The sequence below is a fragment of the Ictidomys tridecemlineatus genome, chromosome 1 (assembly GCF_052094955.1).
Source record: "Ictidomys tridecemlineatus isolate mIctTri1 chromosome 1, mIctTri1.hap1, whole genome shotgun sequence".
Taxonomy (NCBI): Eukaryota; Metazoa; Chordata; class Mammalia; order Rodentia; family Sciuridae; genus Ictidomys; species Ictidomys tridecemlineatus.
Window position 1 is genome coordinate 54,539,571 of NC_135477.1, and position 18,370 is coordinate 54,557,940.

The 18,370-nt window shown below is 34.3% G+C and overlaps 1 protein-coding gene across 1 annotated transcript in view; it reads left to right on the forward strand.

The window, feature by feature from the left end:
* Nucleotides 1–18,370, forward strand: part of Ctnna3 (catenin alpha 3) — a 1,639,810-nt gene that overhangs the window by 837,158 nt on the left and 784,282 nt on the right. The window contains exons 8-9 of the mRNA XM_078041358.1: nt 9,266–9,346; nt 17,915–18,067. Coding sequence (XP_077897484.1) covers nt 9,266–9,346; nt 17,915–18,067 — 234 coding nt within the window. The remainder of the gene's footprint in view (nt 1–9,265; nt 9,347–17,914; nt 18,068–18,370) is intronic.

Sequence of the window (18,370 nt, forward strand, 5' to 3'; positions counted from 1 at the left end):
ATCAACACATGCCCTAATTATTCTTCGTTCCATTGGGGTGCCTCTTTCCCTTATCAATTTACTTCTCACCCCTTCCATATTTTCATCATAAAGACAATACAATACACTGAGACAAAACAAGACACAAACATACTGCATCAATCTTCTCCATTTTCTCGAAATGGCCATTTTTCCTCTCGCCCTATCTGTCTAGGGACGAGCAGATTGCTCCCGTCCTATCTATGGACGGGCAGCTTTTTTTTCGTCACTTACCCCCGAGGGTCCCGGGGCTACCCGTAACGGGCCACCATCTGCTGGGGGGCGACGAATAACTTCTGTAGATTGATACAGCAGGAATGGAAGCCGTTTATTGCAGGACAACAGAGCTATTTATACATTTTGCACAGCTTATCTTAATTAGCATAAACTAGATACATCAGTCAACCAATAAAGAATCTCCACACTTAATGGCTTGCTTTTGTTACTTCTCAAACCACTCCCTCTGGCATTTTGCCAGGCACCATCCAGACTTGTTTATGAACTCTAACATTTCTCTGGCAAAATACCACGTGTTATTTTGACTTGTCTACAGACCTTAACAATATATGTGTAATAAGAATTGTAATTCAAAAAATAAAAAAAACCAAAGTACATGTGTAAAGACATGGATTGGCGTGAACATACTCTATATACAAAGGTATGAAAAATTGTATTCTATATGTGTAATAAGAACTGTAATGCATTCTGCTGTCATGTATTTAAAAAAATAAAATCAATAAAATGGGAAACTGAAAAAAAGATGAGGCAGATTATAAATAAAAATATAATGTTTAAAGGTGTTATAATTGAACTATGTTAAGAGATTAGTGAAAACCCAAATAGAAGAATATGTAATTATTTTTTATTGTGAGGTTGAGTCAAAAATGGTGATACTGAGAATAAGGCAGTCTAAATGCACCAATTTATGAATAAGAATCTTCTTGTTGAGCAAGTAGAGATGAAGGTTTTCTGGATGACAGTCAGTGATTGGAAAATCATAAGGAAATCAGCCAGCTGGTGTGTTTCAGGAAATGCAAGAGTTATTAACAATGTAAGCATGATAATAGCTGCTAACATTTCTTGAGTACTTACTTTGCCAGAACTTGTATATCCTTTATCTGTTAATTTCTTATAATAATGATATAATATAATGACTGTATTATTTTCATTTTATGGACAAAGAGACAACCTTTGAGAGATTTATAACTTGGGCTGTCAAGTGATGGAGTTCAGATTCAAACACAATGTCAAGGGGCTCCACAAATTTATATTTTGCTTATTATAGTTTTGAAATACATTCATATAATTTTCATCATAGAAATGTTAATGTTGGCTTAAGTTATAGCATATTCTCATTTCTATGGAATGATGTGTTAAGTCTGAGCAAGGACTCCACTTGATCTGATCCAACCATTTACATTGTGTCCTCCTGGGGCAAGATAGTAAAACAAACTGAACTTCAGTGTCTTCATATGCAAACATGTGAAGAGTTGTGGGAACAGCAGATTAGACAGCACATGTAAAGTGCTGCGATGTGGCAAACATTGACACAATGCTTGTTCCCCCTCACCAGATCCCCATCCTACCCCAGTAGGCAGTACATGAACACAGCATTGTACTTTTCCAAACAATACAAAAGTTTAAGAAATTTGCAGTCTTCTATTATTCTTCTAAAGCATATACTATTTTTTCTAAAACTTTATTAAAATTTATTTTGAACTCATACATAAAAATATAAAATTTGTACAAATTTATAGGTATCATGTGATTTAATGGTATCAATTATGTAATGTTTAAATCAGAGTAAACTTATCACCTCAAATGATTGTGGCAAAAATATTAAAATCCTTTTTTCTAGCTTTTTAAAATACATATTATATTGTCCTTTTCTATAGTTACCCTATTGTGTAATAGGGCAGAACTTTTTATTTGTATCTAACTGTAATTCAGCACCCATTGAACAACTTTCCTCCCCCTACTCCCTTACTCTCCTGAGCCTCTGGTAACCAGCATTCTACTCTCAATTTCTATGAAATCAACTTTTTGAGATTCTACACATAAAAGAAATCATGTGGAACTTGTCTTTCAGTGCCTGGTTTGTTTCACATAGAATAATACTTCCAGTTCCTTGCATGGTGTCAGAAATAGCAGGATTTCATCCTTTAATCTTTCATATGGCAGATGATGATGATGATGATGATGATGATGATGATGATGATGATGATTTTGGCAGTAGAGATTGAACCCAGGGGCACTTAACCACTGAGACACCTCCATAGCCCTCTTTATGTTTTATTTTGAGACAGGATCATACTAAGTTTCTTAGGGCCTCACTAAGTTGCTGAGACTGGCTTTGAACTCACAATCTTCCTGCCTTAGCCTCCAAAGTCTCTGGGATTACTGGTGTGCACCATCATGCTTGGTTAAATAGTATTCTGTTGTGTGTGTATCATATTTTAGCCACTCATCACTTGATGGACACTTAAGTTTCTTCCATTTCTTAGTTATTGGGAATAGTGCTGCAATAAATATGTGTATGGAGTTATGTCTTCAACATACCCACTTTATTTACTTTTGGACATGTACCCAGTAGTACAATTTCTGGATCATACAGAACCTCCACACTATTCTCCATAATGGCTACACTAATATATGTTCTCCTTAACAGTGTGCAAGGGTTTTCTTTTCTCCATTTACTTTCTTACTAGCACTTATCTTTTTTCTTTTCAGTAATAGTCATTCTTATTGATGTCAGGTGATATATAATCATGGTTTTGATTATTGTTTCCCTGATGATTAGTGATGTTGGGCATTTTTTTTCATATACATGTTGACCATTTGTATGCTATCTTTATATAAATGCTAATTTGGGTCTATTATTTGCTTTTTAAAATATATATGTATATATATATATTTTTAAGTTGTTGATAGACCTTTTTTTTTTATTTATATGTGGTACTGAGAATCAAACCTAGTGCCTTACACATGCCAGGCAATTGCACTACCCCTGAGCCCCAGCCCCAGCCCTATTACTTGCTTTTTAATCAGGATTTTGCTTTTGTTTCCTGTACTTTGGGGATTGTGTCAAAAAGAAACCTACCCATTCTTATGTCTCAAAACATTTCTTCTATGTTTTCTTATAGTAGTTTCATTCTATTTTTATATACAGTTACTTTTAAAAAGCTTACTTCAAATGTTAGAGTTAATTTCTGGTTTGTTTTAGTTTTATTTTCATATCTCAGTTCTTCCTTCAGATAGATTACTTAGCAGGCCCAATCAGGGTGTCTTCCTGACATGCTGACATTAGTACAGCGGTATTCTAAAAGAAGAGATTTGATTTTTTATGCTTGTCTATTTGTATATCTTTCATGCCTGAAATATGTGGACTAGAATCTGTTGCCTCTGCTATTTGTTAAACATAAAATATTTTTAAAGCTATTTCTACAGAGAAGAACTAAGTTTAAGGGCATCATATTTCATCTTTACCATGAAATAAAGATTTTTCCACTAAAAGGGAAATGTTTCATTTTAAAAGCTTGAATAAAATGTCATACATATAAAACAACAACAACAAAATAACAACAAAAACCATTTTCCTGCTGTTTGAATTCTACATAGGGCTCCTCTGCACTAACATCTTCATTTGGTTATGAATTAAATAAATTATCATTTTCTTTAATCCTCATTCCTTAATGTTTGAGTCTTGTAGTTTTCTGGGGTGAGGATTATGGCCTTCCTATTTCAAATGTCTCCTTTTATTTGTATGATTTCAGGTTTATATCACACTCACACATGTTTTGATGCATTTTCAATAGCTGTTCATGCAAGAAATTGTATAATAAAAGTAACATAATATTCTATAATTTTTCTTTTTAGAGTATGTGATCCTTTCATAACATTTTAAAGTTATGAAAGAATATAGGAGCAATTGAGGACAAACCTTTATTTTATAGGTTTGGAAATTTTAAGTACCAGAAATATGACAAAATTTGTCAAAATTCTATGCAGTTTGGGCTGGGATGTGGCTTAAGCGGTAGCGCGCTCGTCTGGCATGCATGCGGCCCGGGTTCAGATCCTCAGCACCACATACAAACAAAGATATTGTGTCCACTGAAAACTAAAAAAAAAAAAAAAAAAAAAAAAAAAAAAAAAAAAAAATTCTCTCTCTCTCTCTCTCTCTCTCTCTCTCTCTCAAAAAAAAATTCTATGCAGTCTTCCATTTCTCTACTATTCTCCACTATTTCTCTACATTCTGATGAGCTCCTACTATGTGCAAAGCACTCTGCTGGGTGCTTTGAAAAATAAAGCTCTAAGGGCTTTCTCTCCCTCCAGGGTATCATACTGTAGTGAGATATAATGTGGATAAGCAGTTGGTCATAGAACATACAATAGCCAATTGATCACAGGTCCTTCAGCAATTCCAAGTTGAATTATCATTTTTGTTGACCCAGTTCTCTTGAAATGATCATTTCAGTTCACAACATCACCATTCAGCCAGTCATTATGGCTAGAAACCCAGACACCAACCCAGATTGTTCTCTTTCCTTCACCTGCCAGCACCTGCCAGTCATCATCCTACCTCGTTGACTCACAGTCCTTAGGCCTGCCATTTTTCTTTATCCTAACTGTCACTGCATTGGTTTCAACAGTTTTCATTCCTTTTGTAGACTGTTGCTGTGACTGTTTTAGTCTTCTGCCTGTTTGTATTCTTAATTGCCTCAAATCTGTTGTGCAGACTCTAGCAGTTTGACATAATGATATGACTGTTTGTTGTACTTGTTTAAATTTAATAACACCTGCTGTCTGTCTATAGGATCAACCTCATCCTTAGGAAAGAAAAGACCTCCAGGATCAGGAAGTCCTCCCCTCATCATTTTATGTTGATTACCAAATATGCTTTATGGACCTTGACGTTTGCTCAGGTTGTCACTGTCTCCCCAAAAGGGTATTTGCTCTTGTGCTCACCTGCCTGACTCCCATCATCCTTCAGTCCTTCCCCTCAATCCTTCCCTTACCCTTAATGGAATATTGCTCTCATCCACCTAAACATTACTCTAGATTCTTCTACTAAGAACTGAGTCTGTGTATATATCTACTACTAGATGCATGCTGCTCAAAGATGGGCACTGGGTTAATGCAGCATTGATCCTCAGAAAGTACCTGGCATATAATAGATAATAAAGATTTGTTGACTATATTGGATTGACTATTTATTAATCCAAGTGTTATATAAGAAGTATAAATATTATTACCCTCTCTTTCTCAATGATTAGATGTTTTGTTTATTGGCTTTTAGCTCTCTATTTATTCTGATCTAACTGAAAGGTGACTTGCATAAAGAGTTAAGAACTTAATGTATGTTTTAGAATGACACGTTCCAATAAATCTTTCTGCAGTAACAAACTCATTCTATCTTTGGATTTACAATACAGTAGTCACCAGACATGTGGATATTGAGCACTTTAGATTTTTCAAATTGAGGAGCTAAGTAGCTGAATTTTTAATGTCATGTTTTAATTAATTTACACTTAAATTTAAATAGCCACATGTGATTCGTAGATACTGCATATCAGACAATGCAGTGTTGGAAAGTTCTCTCCAGCAAAGTCCCAATAGGACACAGATGGAACATTCAGATTAGGATAATTCAATGGAAGTTTATTTATAAAGGAACTTTTTCCAGATGTGTAGTTTACCTTTAAGGGAACCATGAGAGAGTACAATTAACCACGGTAGTTATATGGGAGAAATGATGAGGTAGACTTGATGGAAAGACTCATAGTTAAGATTATATAGATCTAAGCCTGAATCCTACTGGGACCATATTTATAAAACGCAATAATGATTTTAATGAAATTTCATTGAATGAAAGATCATACTCAGAACTGTTCTTTTCAGTAGAATATTTCCTGCAGTTTGTTTCCTGATGAAGAATATGACTGCTGGCTCTGTGCAATGCTGATCCACACCACATTTTCCCAGTCTTTTCCCTGACACTCCCTTAAAGTCATCCCTTTTCTAATAGCAGGACTGTGCTGACCCAATAATGGCTCCTGTCAAGGATTCCTTTAAGAAGCATCATCTCTTGTCAGCACTTGGAATATAGGAAAGTTCTCACTGTTATCTGTGGTTGTGTTTTAATATCCTGCCATTTCCATTCCTCATCTCAGAACACAGAATTCTCCTTTGGTCTTAGCTCATTGCTTGATGATTTGTTAAGGCTCTGAAAACAGAAGGAATGAGGGCTTTTAAATAGGATGGGGCTATTTCTCCTTGCTTTATTTATTTTTATGCCATGCAAAAGGAATAAAGAGGCATAAAATGGTTCAACTGAAGCCAAATAAATCTGGATAAATAGAGCAAGGACCCAATAAAAAACTAGAGGTGAAAAAGAAGAAAGGTGTGGGTGGTTGGAGGTGGGGCTTAGAGGGAGAGAAAAGGAAGGAAGAATGAAGAACTTTATATTTCCTTAAATGTTAGGGACTGCTTATCATTACCTGGAGAACAAAGTGTCTTTGACCCAAGGAAACATTTTGAACTAAGGTTAAGCTCTGAGTAAAAATTAGGAAATCATCATTGTTGTCCTTATTGAATGTCTTCATGCTGTCACCTCCTGTCATCCTTTATTAAAGTTTCGTATGCCTTTGCTGCTAGGTCTGAGAAGACTGACATCTTTTAGTTGTTCTGATGAATCACACCATAGAAGCTAGTGATTTTTTTTACAGCCAACACTATAGGAGTCTCCCATATTATTATTGATACTGTGTGGGTATGTGTGGGAGAATTCTTTCTCCCACTCCTGCTCCCTTCACCCCCTTTTTTCTGATGTCTCTACTTTCATGAAATAGAAAGAGATATAACCAAGAGTTAATAATATGGGGCTAAGGTTGTAACTCAGTGGTAGAGCACTTGCCTAGTGTATGTGAGGCACTGGGCTTGATCCTCAGCACCACATAAAAAATAAATTAATTAAATAAAGTTATAAAAATATTTTTTTAAAGTTAGTAATGCATGAAACTTAGGTAAAATTAAGAGGTGTCTCTGAGCCCATTGTGTATCTGTTTATGGGGCTGCCTTATATAGCCCTGAATTAACTCTTCACAACTTTGTACTGCTAGCATGGAGAATGTGGGTAAGAACTGTGGAAGTATTCACTATTTTTATCTGGGTGTGTTGCCACCATTGCTCTGATATACAGAATTTTATTTGTGTTTGAGAAAAAGCCTCATTTCAATATCTTTTATCTCTCCTTTTTTACCCCCTTCTTCACTAGACACAGTTTCTATCATGTACACATTCCACATTGCCATTCAAAAATAAAATATGGCATAGGCTTAGTGGTCCTCTATTTTGTCAGCTAGAAATGTATAGCATCAATTTTGGGTATCACAGTACTTGGAAGCTGGTATTGAGATTAGAAGAGATAGACCCATGGATTCCAAATCTTGTAGTCCATAGGATCATCTCAAAGTGATGATCATTTTTCTACACTCTTTAAATAATAGTGAAACATCTGCTGAGAAAATCTGAACCTAACAGATAATAGAGGAAATTGGGTGTGCCTTTTAGCTCAATGCTGAAATCTTCAGAGTCCAGCGTTATATCTTCCTGGCATACAGCAGGCCTCTAACTAAAATTATGTTGTATTTTGAATCAAATTGCTCACTTATAAAGTAGTTAATTCTATTCAATAAGTTCTATGTAAGTTGTACTAAAGAGTCAAAAAAAATAATATAGGGCTGGGGTTGTGGCTCAGTGGTAGAGCGCTGGTCTAGCACGTGGGCGGTGCTGGGTTTGATCCTTGGCACCACATATAAATAAATAAATTAAATTAAGTTATTGTGTCCAACTACAAGTAAAAAAAATTTAAAAATTTAATATATGCCTGTCAATGTCAAGATTTTAACAGCATTTTATGGGTGATGAGCATGCATGGAAATAGAATGAGGATATTGGGAAATGCTACTGGAGGAAGGAGAGGAAGATGTTTATTTTTGAGCATATCTTTTAGGAAAATTTGTTGTGGAAACCATTAAAGAGTGGGAAGGATTTTAATAGGTATTGTTTGGAGAGATGCTCTCTGAAATCAGTGCTCTTTCAGGTATATGTAAGAACTGGGGAAAAGAAAAAAAATGTAGGAATATATCTACTGTGAAGGATAGTGCTTAAGAAGATGTGGCAATTGATTAAACTAAATAGGTAGGTTAGGACGGAATATAAATGATCTTAAATTTGTTGTTCAGGAATCTTTCTGTCTGAAGAAAGATTTGGGGATTTTTGAGGTTAGTCACGGGAGTAGTGTCTCACATGCTGCCTCATGGTCTATGCTTTGCCCTCGTGTCCTTTTTAATGGAGTCGTGGTGTAAACTCCCTCAGTTATTAGTTGCATAAACTTGCCTTCCTGATTTTCAAGGTCTCCTCTCAAGAGCCCTTTTCAGTTTATTAATTTAAAAGCAGCAATTTTCCTAGAGGTGAATCGCATAATGATTTTTTCCAATCTCTTTTATATGCAATATCACAGAAAAAGTATGATTAAATTCAATCCAGTTGTTTCCCACAAAAATAATAGGTAGAAAATATCAACCAAGGTGACTCTATATGTGCTTAATAGTCTAAAGATTTGGGTTAAGGATGTAACAGAGAGAACCGTTCTGCTCAAAGAATAAAAAGGTGTTGCAGGAATTATCTTGAAGAGCCAAAAACAGCATCCAGTTCTTACTTAAAACAATTTGTTCTTGGAATATTGTCAGCTAAAATTGTGGTCAACTTTTGCAAATGCTATGAATTTGCACTGCATATTTTATTTAGTGTTTAGCAAAACTCCAATATGGCTCTGCATAACTTACACTATACACCATGAAAATGACTTCAGAAACTCCCACAGAAGTTGACAAATTGGGCATCTAATGCTTTTAAGCTAATTGCATGCTTAGCAGTTAAAAAGTTGACTTGTTAAGAATGAAGATCTGAATTTCATGGAGATAATGCTCTGCTTACTGCCACATTGAATCAAACCCTGTATCAGAAATATTACAAAAGTTTAAAGAAGAAAATAACATGAGCTTTAATCACCATTCTACTTAGTCTTAAGTAAAATGCTTATGAATCATATGCAATATCATAGCAGTTTTGAAAACTATTCTTGAATTTTCAAGCTGTTATTTTCAGGAAATTTAGAAAGCAAATTGCTAAGTGATAAAGAGTAATTTGATACCATTGCTTATGTCATTTTTTTTCTCTCTTGCAGACTGGGAAAAAAGAAAGGAGTAATACTTTGAATATTGCTATAGACAACATGTGCAAGAAGACAAGAGACCTTCGTAGACAGGTGAGGAAAGAGAGATTTGGACACAGAAACCAGCATATGAAATTAGGCTTTTGTTTATTGTTGAAATATTTATTTCTTGTTTCTGTTCTTTTAAAATTAACTTAGAAGAAAAAACAAGAACATTAAGTATATAATTTCCACATTTATATACCTCAAATGTTTTTGTGGCAAACATAAAATAGAAAAAAGAATGTGTTTCTTTATGTCATGCAAAATTACATTCAAATCCTAGCTGTGTTCTCATCAGTTCTGAAATCTCAGGCACAGATTTCATCTCTCTGAGCTTCTCTGAAGCTATGAAATGGAATTAATAAAATACGATAGAGCTGACTGGTACACAGTGAGTTTTCAGTGCATGTTGGTAAATTGATTTTATGACATTAAAAACTGACTTGAGTTTCTCATCCAAATGCTTATAGAAAACAACTAGTAATTCAAAATAATCCAATTCCCTCTTCAGATTACTTTTAGGATTCTTCACAAATTTGTTTCTATTCAAGTTAAGGCTGCTTTTTCACCTTGGGTCATCAGGAATTTAGGATTAGAAAGGATTTAATTAAACAATTTATAAGTCCAATATTATGCCTATCAAAAGATACAAAATTTTCCAGAAGCATGAAGACTTAGCTAATTTCAAAAACATTTGCTTTACATTCCTTTTCACTATTAAATAATTGAACTTCTTCATGTACAACTTTTAATGTGGTTACCATTAACTCATAAAAGAGGAGCAAATGCTTTTCAACTAAAAGCCTTTTTATAAAAAAAAAATTAGTTGTCAATGGACCTTTATTTTATTTATTTATATGTGGTGCTTAGAATTGAACCCAGTGCCTCACATATGCTAGGCAAGCACTCTACCACTGAGCTACAACCCTAGCACTCAACCAAAAGCTTTTTATTTTATTTTTTTTTTGAGAGAGAGAGAATTTTTTAATATTTGTTTTTAGTTTTTGGTAGACACAACATCTTTATTTTTATTTTTATTTTTATGTGGTGCTGAGGATCGAATCCAGTGCCCTGTGCATGCCAGGCGAGCACGCTACCACTTGAGCCACATCCCCAGCCGCAACCAAAAGCTTTTAATGCAATATTTTATCATAGCTTAATGAGAAGATTTAGTTAAATGGTTAGGTGATTGTTTGTTTAATTCAGATGTAGATTTGAAAATGGGATATATAAGGATCTCCAGACAGTTAACATTGGATGTGTAAAAACCCAATTTTAAATTAAAGTCTGTGAAAATCCCAAATTCTTAATTTTATGGCCTCAATGTAAATTCTATTTCTACTATCAGTCCTTAGAATCATGGGATTGAAGTATTGAAAGGGACTTATTAGCACAAACTGTTTTACAATGCAGATGAGAAAACAGGTCAGAGTGATGGAGGTGACTTGCATAAGGAGGAAGGGGCACTGAGTTAGCACCTACACTAGAACTCAGGAGAAACAGGGGACTCTTAACCTCAGAGCTGTCATCTCTCTTTGTTGAATAATTTTTACTCTCTGTCTTTAAAATTTTTACCTCATTTGTTCCTTGTAGGACTTGTAAGAGTTGTGTCTGTGAACTGCCAACATTGGTGTCTCCTGTTCCTGACTGTTCCATCTATATTGCATTCAACAAATTTGGGCATAAAGAGCTTATCTACATTCATACCTCCAAAGTTTTTGAAGTAATCATTTTTCAAAAAAAAGAAAAAAAGAAATTCCTCTCATATTGAATTACTAGATTTAGCAAATAAAAGCAAACTATGCCCAGTTAAATTTGAATTTCAGATTAGCAACATACGTTATTTTAATATAATTATGTTCCAATTATTGCATGGAACTTACTTATATTAAGAAAATAGGGGCTGTGGCTGTGGCTCAGTGGTAGAGTGCTTGCCTAGCACGTGCAAGGTGCTGGGTTCGATCCTCAGCACCACATACAAATAAATAAATAAAGTATTGTGTCCAACAACAACTAAAAAAATTTTTTTAAAAATAGTTTTGTTTATCTGTAATTCAAATGTAACTTGGTGTCCTTTATCTTGAAATCATACTTGCTGCCATCTGAGATATAGAAATAGCATAAGAATTACTAATACTTTCTTCATAGGAATTATTTGCTGTCTGTAGAGAACTGATGTGTTCCGGAGGCATGATTACTCCATATGGTTTCACTGGTCAATAGCTCTCTTGTTTCAGTTTTCCACTAATGTGTAATAAATTACCATAAACAACAGCAACCATGATTCCATCTCATGTTTTCAGAGGTTTGCTGGGGATCCCCAGAGCTATTTCTGTACTTTTTTCACTTGTGATTTCCCAGGTAGTGGTAGTCAAATGGTGACTGTGGCTGGGTGCTTCAGGCCATGGTGCTTCCTCTTGTTCCCTCTCTCCATGTGGTGTCTAATCTTCTATGGCCTCTTTATGTGTTTACTAACTCCTGTAAGGTATCTTGAATTTATCATATGGTAGTTCAAGGTATCAATAAAGAAGAGTTGGAAGCTGCCTAGTCTTCTTAATGCCTAAACTCCAAAGTCACAGAGATTAATTTCCTCTACATTTTATAGGTTAACATATTCATAGACCTTACCCTAGGTCAAAAGTCCAGGAAGAAGCTTTATCTCTTATAGGAGAAAAAATCTGTGTGTACGTGAATATGTGGAATTGTTAAGAAGTCACGTTTATTATCAAAGTTGGTGATATAAGTTACTCTGATTCTTTCTCATTATCCTCACTGGGCCCCAACCTAGTACTTCCTTTCCATCCTGATGTTTATACCTTTGGTAGTAATAAAAGTTCATTTATTACACCTCCACCTCTTATTATTGTAAAGCTCATTTAACAATTTAAACATTTACATATACACTTATAAAGATAAAGTCCTACCTTAAATTGTTTTTCTTTGATGTTATGGTTTGGATATGGGGAATCCTCCAAAGGCTCCTGTGTTGAAACAGGGATTTTCAGAGGGTGAAATGATTATATTATGAGGGTCATCAGTCAATGCTAGTGTGAATGTACTGACTGGGTGGTAACTGTGGGCAGGTGGGGTGTGGCTGGAGGAGTTGTGTCACTGGGAAGCATGCCCTGAGAGGGCTCATCTTCCCGAAGCCCTCCTACCCAACCCCTCTCTCTCTGCATCCTGGCCACCATGTTCTGAGCTATTTTATTCTGCCACACTCTTCTGCCTCACCTAAGGCCAGAGCAATGGAATTGGCTGACCATGAACTGAGCCCCTAAAACCATAAGGCAAAATAAACTTTTCTCCCCCTAATTTGGTCTTTTGGATATGTTGATGACAGCGATGAAGAGCTGACTAAGATGTATGAATTATTTAACATTCATCTCTTGCTCTAGAACTAGTTTTATTTTTAATAATAAAAAATAAAATCAAGTCTTCTCTCCATTCATCCTCATCCCCTTTCTTAATCATGGCATTTTCATCAGTAACAGAAACAGTTTAGTTTTGGATTCAGAGAATAATTGGACCTTCTCTATAAGGAATGACATAGACTGCTTAGAAGTATCTGAAGATGAACTACATTTTGGGGCAATGAAGTGTAATAATCTAGGAGATGATAGAGTATATATTAGTTTCAACTTTCTTGCTCAATGAGTTTCTTGCTTATTTTATTATAGAACAAACACAAAAGTCCTTAGCATGATGTTCTAGGTCTTAACTGACATCCTATTATTCTTTTTCAAAAATTTATTCTAATTAGTTATACTTGACAGTAGAATGAATTTTGACACATCATACATAGATGGAGTATAACTTATTCTTCTGATTGTATACAATGTAGACTTACACTGGTTGTATAATCATATATGCACACAGGGTAATAATGTCCAGTTCATTCCTATCCCATAGCCTTTCCCTATTGTTCTTTAACATTCTCACTCCTTTGGCTCTCCTTCTCAATTCCTCACCTCATCCCATCAATACCTTCACCTGTTCTCTGGCAAACCCAGAGAACAGGTGAAGTTATTGTTTATGCTCAGCATGTTTATGGAATGTTCATGGTAGGTTTAGCTTGGTACTTTCTCCATGATTATTTACCCCTTTTAATTACTAATCAACTGAGTAAGTTGAACAGTAGGGCCAATCCTACTTCTCCCATGAAACTATTGCTATTTTCATCAGTGAGAATTACTATTTTTCTTCTGGAGTACTTACAGAGTGTACACTTCTATTATAACAGTGATCTCTAATCTGCTTGTAGTTTGTTTTTTTCTTTTTAAAAGAAGTTTCTTCCCAGTGGATTAAAAGCCCTTGTAATTATAATTATGACGACATCTCTAATTTAGTAAACAATTCCCTGAACTCTCTACCAAGTATACTCTGTATATTATTTATTTTTAGCTCTAAAATAAGAAATAACTCCATGGTATTATTATCTTTCAAGTGAATCATATGTCCAAACATCATCTAGTCAACTGGTAGAGCCAATTTTAGTCCAGGTCCAGCAACCCCAGCACAAGTTTGTCACCACTATAAGAACTGGGTACAATGGCTTCAGAGCACCCAGATCCTCATATATTAATTTTACAATCATAAATTCTTTTCTCCCTTATTCCTTATTTTACATGCTTTCAAAAATTTAACTTGCTTTCTTTCAATTACCTCCTTTCCTCTCATCTTTTATTTGAGACCTGAATATCTATTGGAATGCTCAATGAAGGATGAAGAATTTTAAACATATCACTTCATTAAAAATGAGAATGAGTATAATACAATTCATTGTATTATGAAGATTAAGGCGCATATTTGATTTCACTAAAAGCAGGCTAAAATTTTTATTTGTATATATATATATTTATATATATAATATGTATATATATATTTATATATATATATATATCTTTATATATATATAAACAAAAATGCATTATATTTCATAGACACCAAAGTAAGTTTGGGGTATATCCAAAAGTTCTGATTAAAAACAAATAAAACCAAAATGTCATTCTTTTTTGGTAGTGTATATTGAGTGCAGATCTGTTTTATCATGGAGCTACATCTTCATCTATTATAGTTTTTATTTTGAGACAGGATCTGGCTAAATTGCTTAAGGTATTACAAAGTTTCTGAGGCTGGCTTTGAACTTGCAAATCCTCCTGACTCAGCCTTTCTTTAATTACTGAGTTGCTAGATTCATCTTTTCTCCATGTTGGTATTACCAGTGCCACACTTGGAAAAAACGACATGTATGCTCTCATGCCTCCTTGTCATCATCACCTGATAATATTGAGTTTCCAAAGTGTAAATTCCATTAAATGGGCTCAGTAGTTATATGCTAAATTACTTTGGTAGTTGATTTTGTTCCTGTTGGTCAACTGAGCCCTGCAAATCATATTTTTCTATTTCAGTTAAAATTACAATGTCCTTAACATACCCATTTTCTAGTTCTCTGAGGATGATTTATTTCTAAAACACTCTCTTTGCATTCCATTCTTCTTTTCTTCACCATATTATTCTTCCTGTTCCTCTATTTGGTGATTGCACTGGTGCTTTCTTACAGTTTTCACATAAGTCTTTTGCTATTGGGTTTCAATTGTAGAGAAATGTATTATTTTATTTGAGATCCCAAACCACTTATATCAGTGGAAAATAGAAAAATTGATGTCTCAAAATCTTTTATTAAACTGTACTGAGAAAAGATGGAAAGCTCCTCAGTTCGGTTTTGTCCTGACATCTTTCACGCCAGGCCGCAAACAGGTATTTATTGAAAATACATACCTCTAACTCCTATTGGTTTTACATTAACTTCAGATTTTAGTGCTGTGGCTTCTACTTCTACATTGGTATATGGGGTTCCTCTCTAAACATTTTGGTATGTCATCTGAATGAAAGGAATGCACTATACCATTAAACAGGAAATAAATGGAAATAAAGAATATTGAGGCTAGGTAAGGAAAATATTCACAGATAACTTGTATAATACAGTGGAAAAACATCATATTAATACATTAGAAAATACTATGGATACTTACACATTGTATAAACACAGTTGCTCATCATAACATTCTAGTCCTTCTGTATCTTGTCCTTATTTGCACATTTAACCCTATCTTATAATAACTCATTTTTTCATAGTAAATATGGCAAAATCACTCCCAGTGATGTGCAAAGCACAAGTGGAAGATTGAGATCAGCAAAGATTAGTTTATATAAGACATTGGAGTCTATCATTTGTTGAGTGACCAAATATTAACATCCGTTCTATGTGTATGTTTTAGATTGGATTCCCCTGCAAATGGAGCTTAGTATAGAACCTTAGTACAAGTTGTTTATTTGGGAGATGAGCCCCAGAAAACAAGAGTAAGAGAACATTAAAAAATGAGACAGAGGGGCTGGGGCTGTAGTTCAGTGGTAGAGCGCTTGCTTGCACATGTGAGGTACTGGGTTTGATCCTCAGCACCACATACAAAATAAAGATTCTTTTTTAAAAAGGGTGAGGTAGGGAAAGAAGAAAGGATATGTTATTGACAATGCTGCTTTAGGAAGCAGGAGCTTGAAGACTTCTGAGAAACAATAGAATATCTCCCAGATTGTCAGATTGGAGATTAGAAACTTTGTTCAGTAACTCCTTTCCCCATTGCTCAAGTGTTGGCCCCTGTGGTGGCCTCTCCAGAACTTCTAAGATATTACAAAATGAGAAAATTCATTCTCCATGTCTCTAAATTTTTGCTTTGATGATTCATCAGTATCACCAAAGCAAAAATTTAGAGACAGAGAATAATTTTTTTTTTTTGAAATTTTTTGGAAAAGTCCAAGAAAGCAGTATGACTGGGAACAGTTGAAGATGAGAACTATAATGTTGACATTATAATTTTGTTTGTTACAATGAATACATTTAGAGAATAAAGCTATGGAGAATTTTTTAAAAAGTTTTTCTTTTAGTTCTTGGTCATTTCTTCTTTTTTTCTCTTGGCTATTATCTAAGTCTGTTTTTATGTCCTACTTTTCCACCTGCATGACACATAAATGGAAATATTTCTTAAGGTTTCCTTTTTGGATGTCTCTTCTCTGTATATCTTCCTGAATAGAATTCCATCCACATCATTGGCTTGAGTACCTACAGTATGAAGACTCCCAATGGCTTGTCTCTGGTGCAGATATCCCTCTTATGTCCCAGTTACAAATATAAAGAAGAGGATAAAGGGGAAGATGGTCATGGAAAACTGTTCCGCCTCTGAGAAATTTCTGCTACTTTTCTCTTAATATCTGAGACTATGCAACATACTTCCTGGCTTCAGCTCTAATTTCCTTGATGGAAAAAAAACACATTATTCATTCACTTAAGTTCTCCTTTCCTTATATCCTCTTAGCAATCTGTACTCTGTCCTAATATATGCTCAGTAAATATTAATTTGTTGCCATAAATGATTTACCTTTTTGCATGCTAAACAGACTCTTTGGGAACATTCATAAAGCTTTTGTGAGGCTGTTGATAGGCAGAAAATTTCATAAATTTTCTGAATGATTTCTACCATCTTGAACAAAGGTATTTATTTCACAGAAATGTATAATTATTATAGATTTATTATGTTATAACTATTATAGGAAGATAGTACTTCTTAAAAATGCAGCTCTCTCATTCAGCTACTTGAAAATCTACTACTGGTCATTCTCACGTACTATAAAATTAGGCTGCTATTGGCTTAAAAACTACCCTAAAATATACTTTTAACAGAAGGCAAATTATAATTTTTCTATCTGATACTTATTTATCTCTTTGTTTTATTGTATAGAGCTTATTAAACTAAATGAGTGGGTTGATTCGAAAACCTTTGAGCCCATTCATAGTCATTGACATTGTTACTGAAACATTTTAGCATATTGTGATAAAGTCTCAATAGCATATAAATACAATGAATTAATTTTCCAATGTGGTTTTAAATCTCAGAAAATATCTGCTGAGTAATTATGATTGTCATTTATATGCTTACATGTAATCTAATTTAAAAGTACTAATTGTAGCAGAATGTTATGGTTTAATAATTTAAGGTATAAGGGCAAAAACAATTAATGCAAATGGAGAAAATTGGACATCAAACTCATTTATTATTCTCCTTGCTCTATTAATCTGTTATCATCTGGCACAATTGGTGATCTAACTTGGTTTAATTACCAGAAAGTCTACAATTTAGCTAATCAAAATTTATCACCCATTTCTCCAATAAGATAGAAAACATTTTGTAATTTTTGTAATTATGAAAATACAAGATATACAAAGATATTTGTACACATGTATAAACATTCCAATAATGCAATTTCTTTGAGGAAAAAGAAGAACATTACCCCTTATAATCTGCTTCATGGGCTAAATAGAGTTTAAGAAAAATTAGTGATTTCTGAGAGCAAGGGAATTATTGCTGTATGATTTTTTTTTCACCAGATACATTGTTTGTCTGACTTTTGTAGGGGATATTCAAATATGGTGTTGAATATTGTGATTTTAGGAATTGTTTGAAAATATATGAAATGAATTTTGTAACCACTGAGGTTAAAGATTAGGAAATAGCATGAACCTTTTCTGAAAAAAAAAAAACTCTTGAATTTTTAATTTCTCCTCAGCTCCGCAAGGCTATTATAGATCATGTGTCAGACTCTTTCTTGGATACAACAGTCCCACTTTTGGTTCTCATTGAAGCTGCTAAGAATGGCCGGGAAAAGGAAATAAAAGAATATGCTGCAATATTTCATGAACACACCAGCAGGCTTGTAGAGGTAAGCATGCTAGAACTGTAACCACTTTAAATCCAGGAGAATGAGACTCCCATTCCCCATTTACAGTTGAATTGTACCCAGATAAAAACTTGACAATGTATTACAAACGTAGCAGGGTTGTGGCTCGGAGATGTGATGGTGTTTATGTCAAATAGCATAAACCATCCCCCACTGGCTTGGAACAGGAGCGATTTATTGAGAAAGAGCTATGAAACTGCACCCACTGTTATTTTATTTTTTTAATGTATATTTTGTCTGAGCTACATAAAAGAACTAGCTGAAAACAGACACTTAGTTTTATCC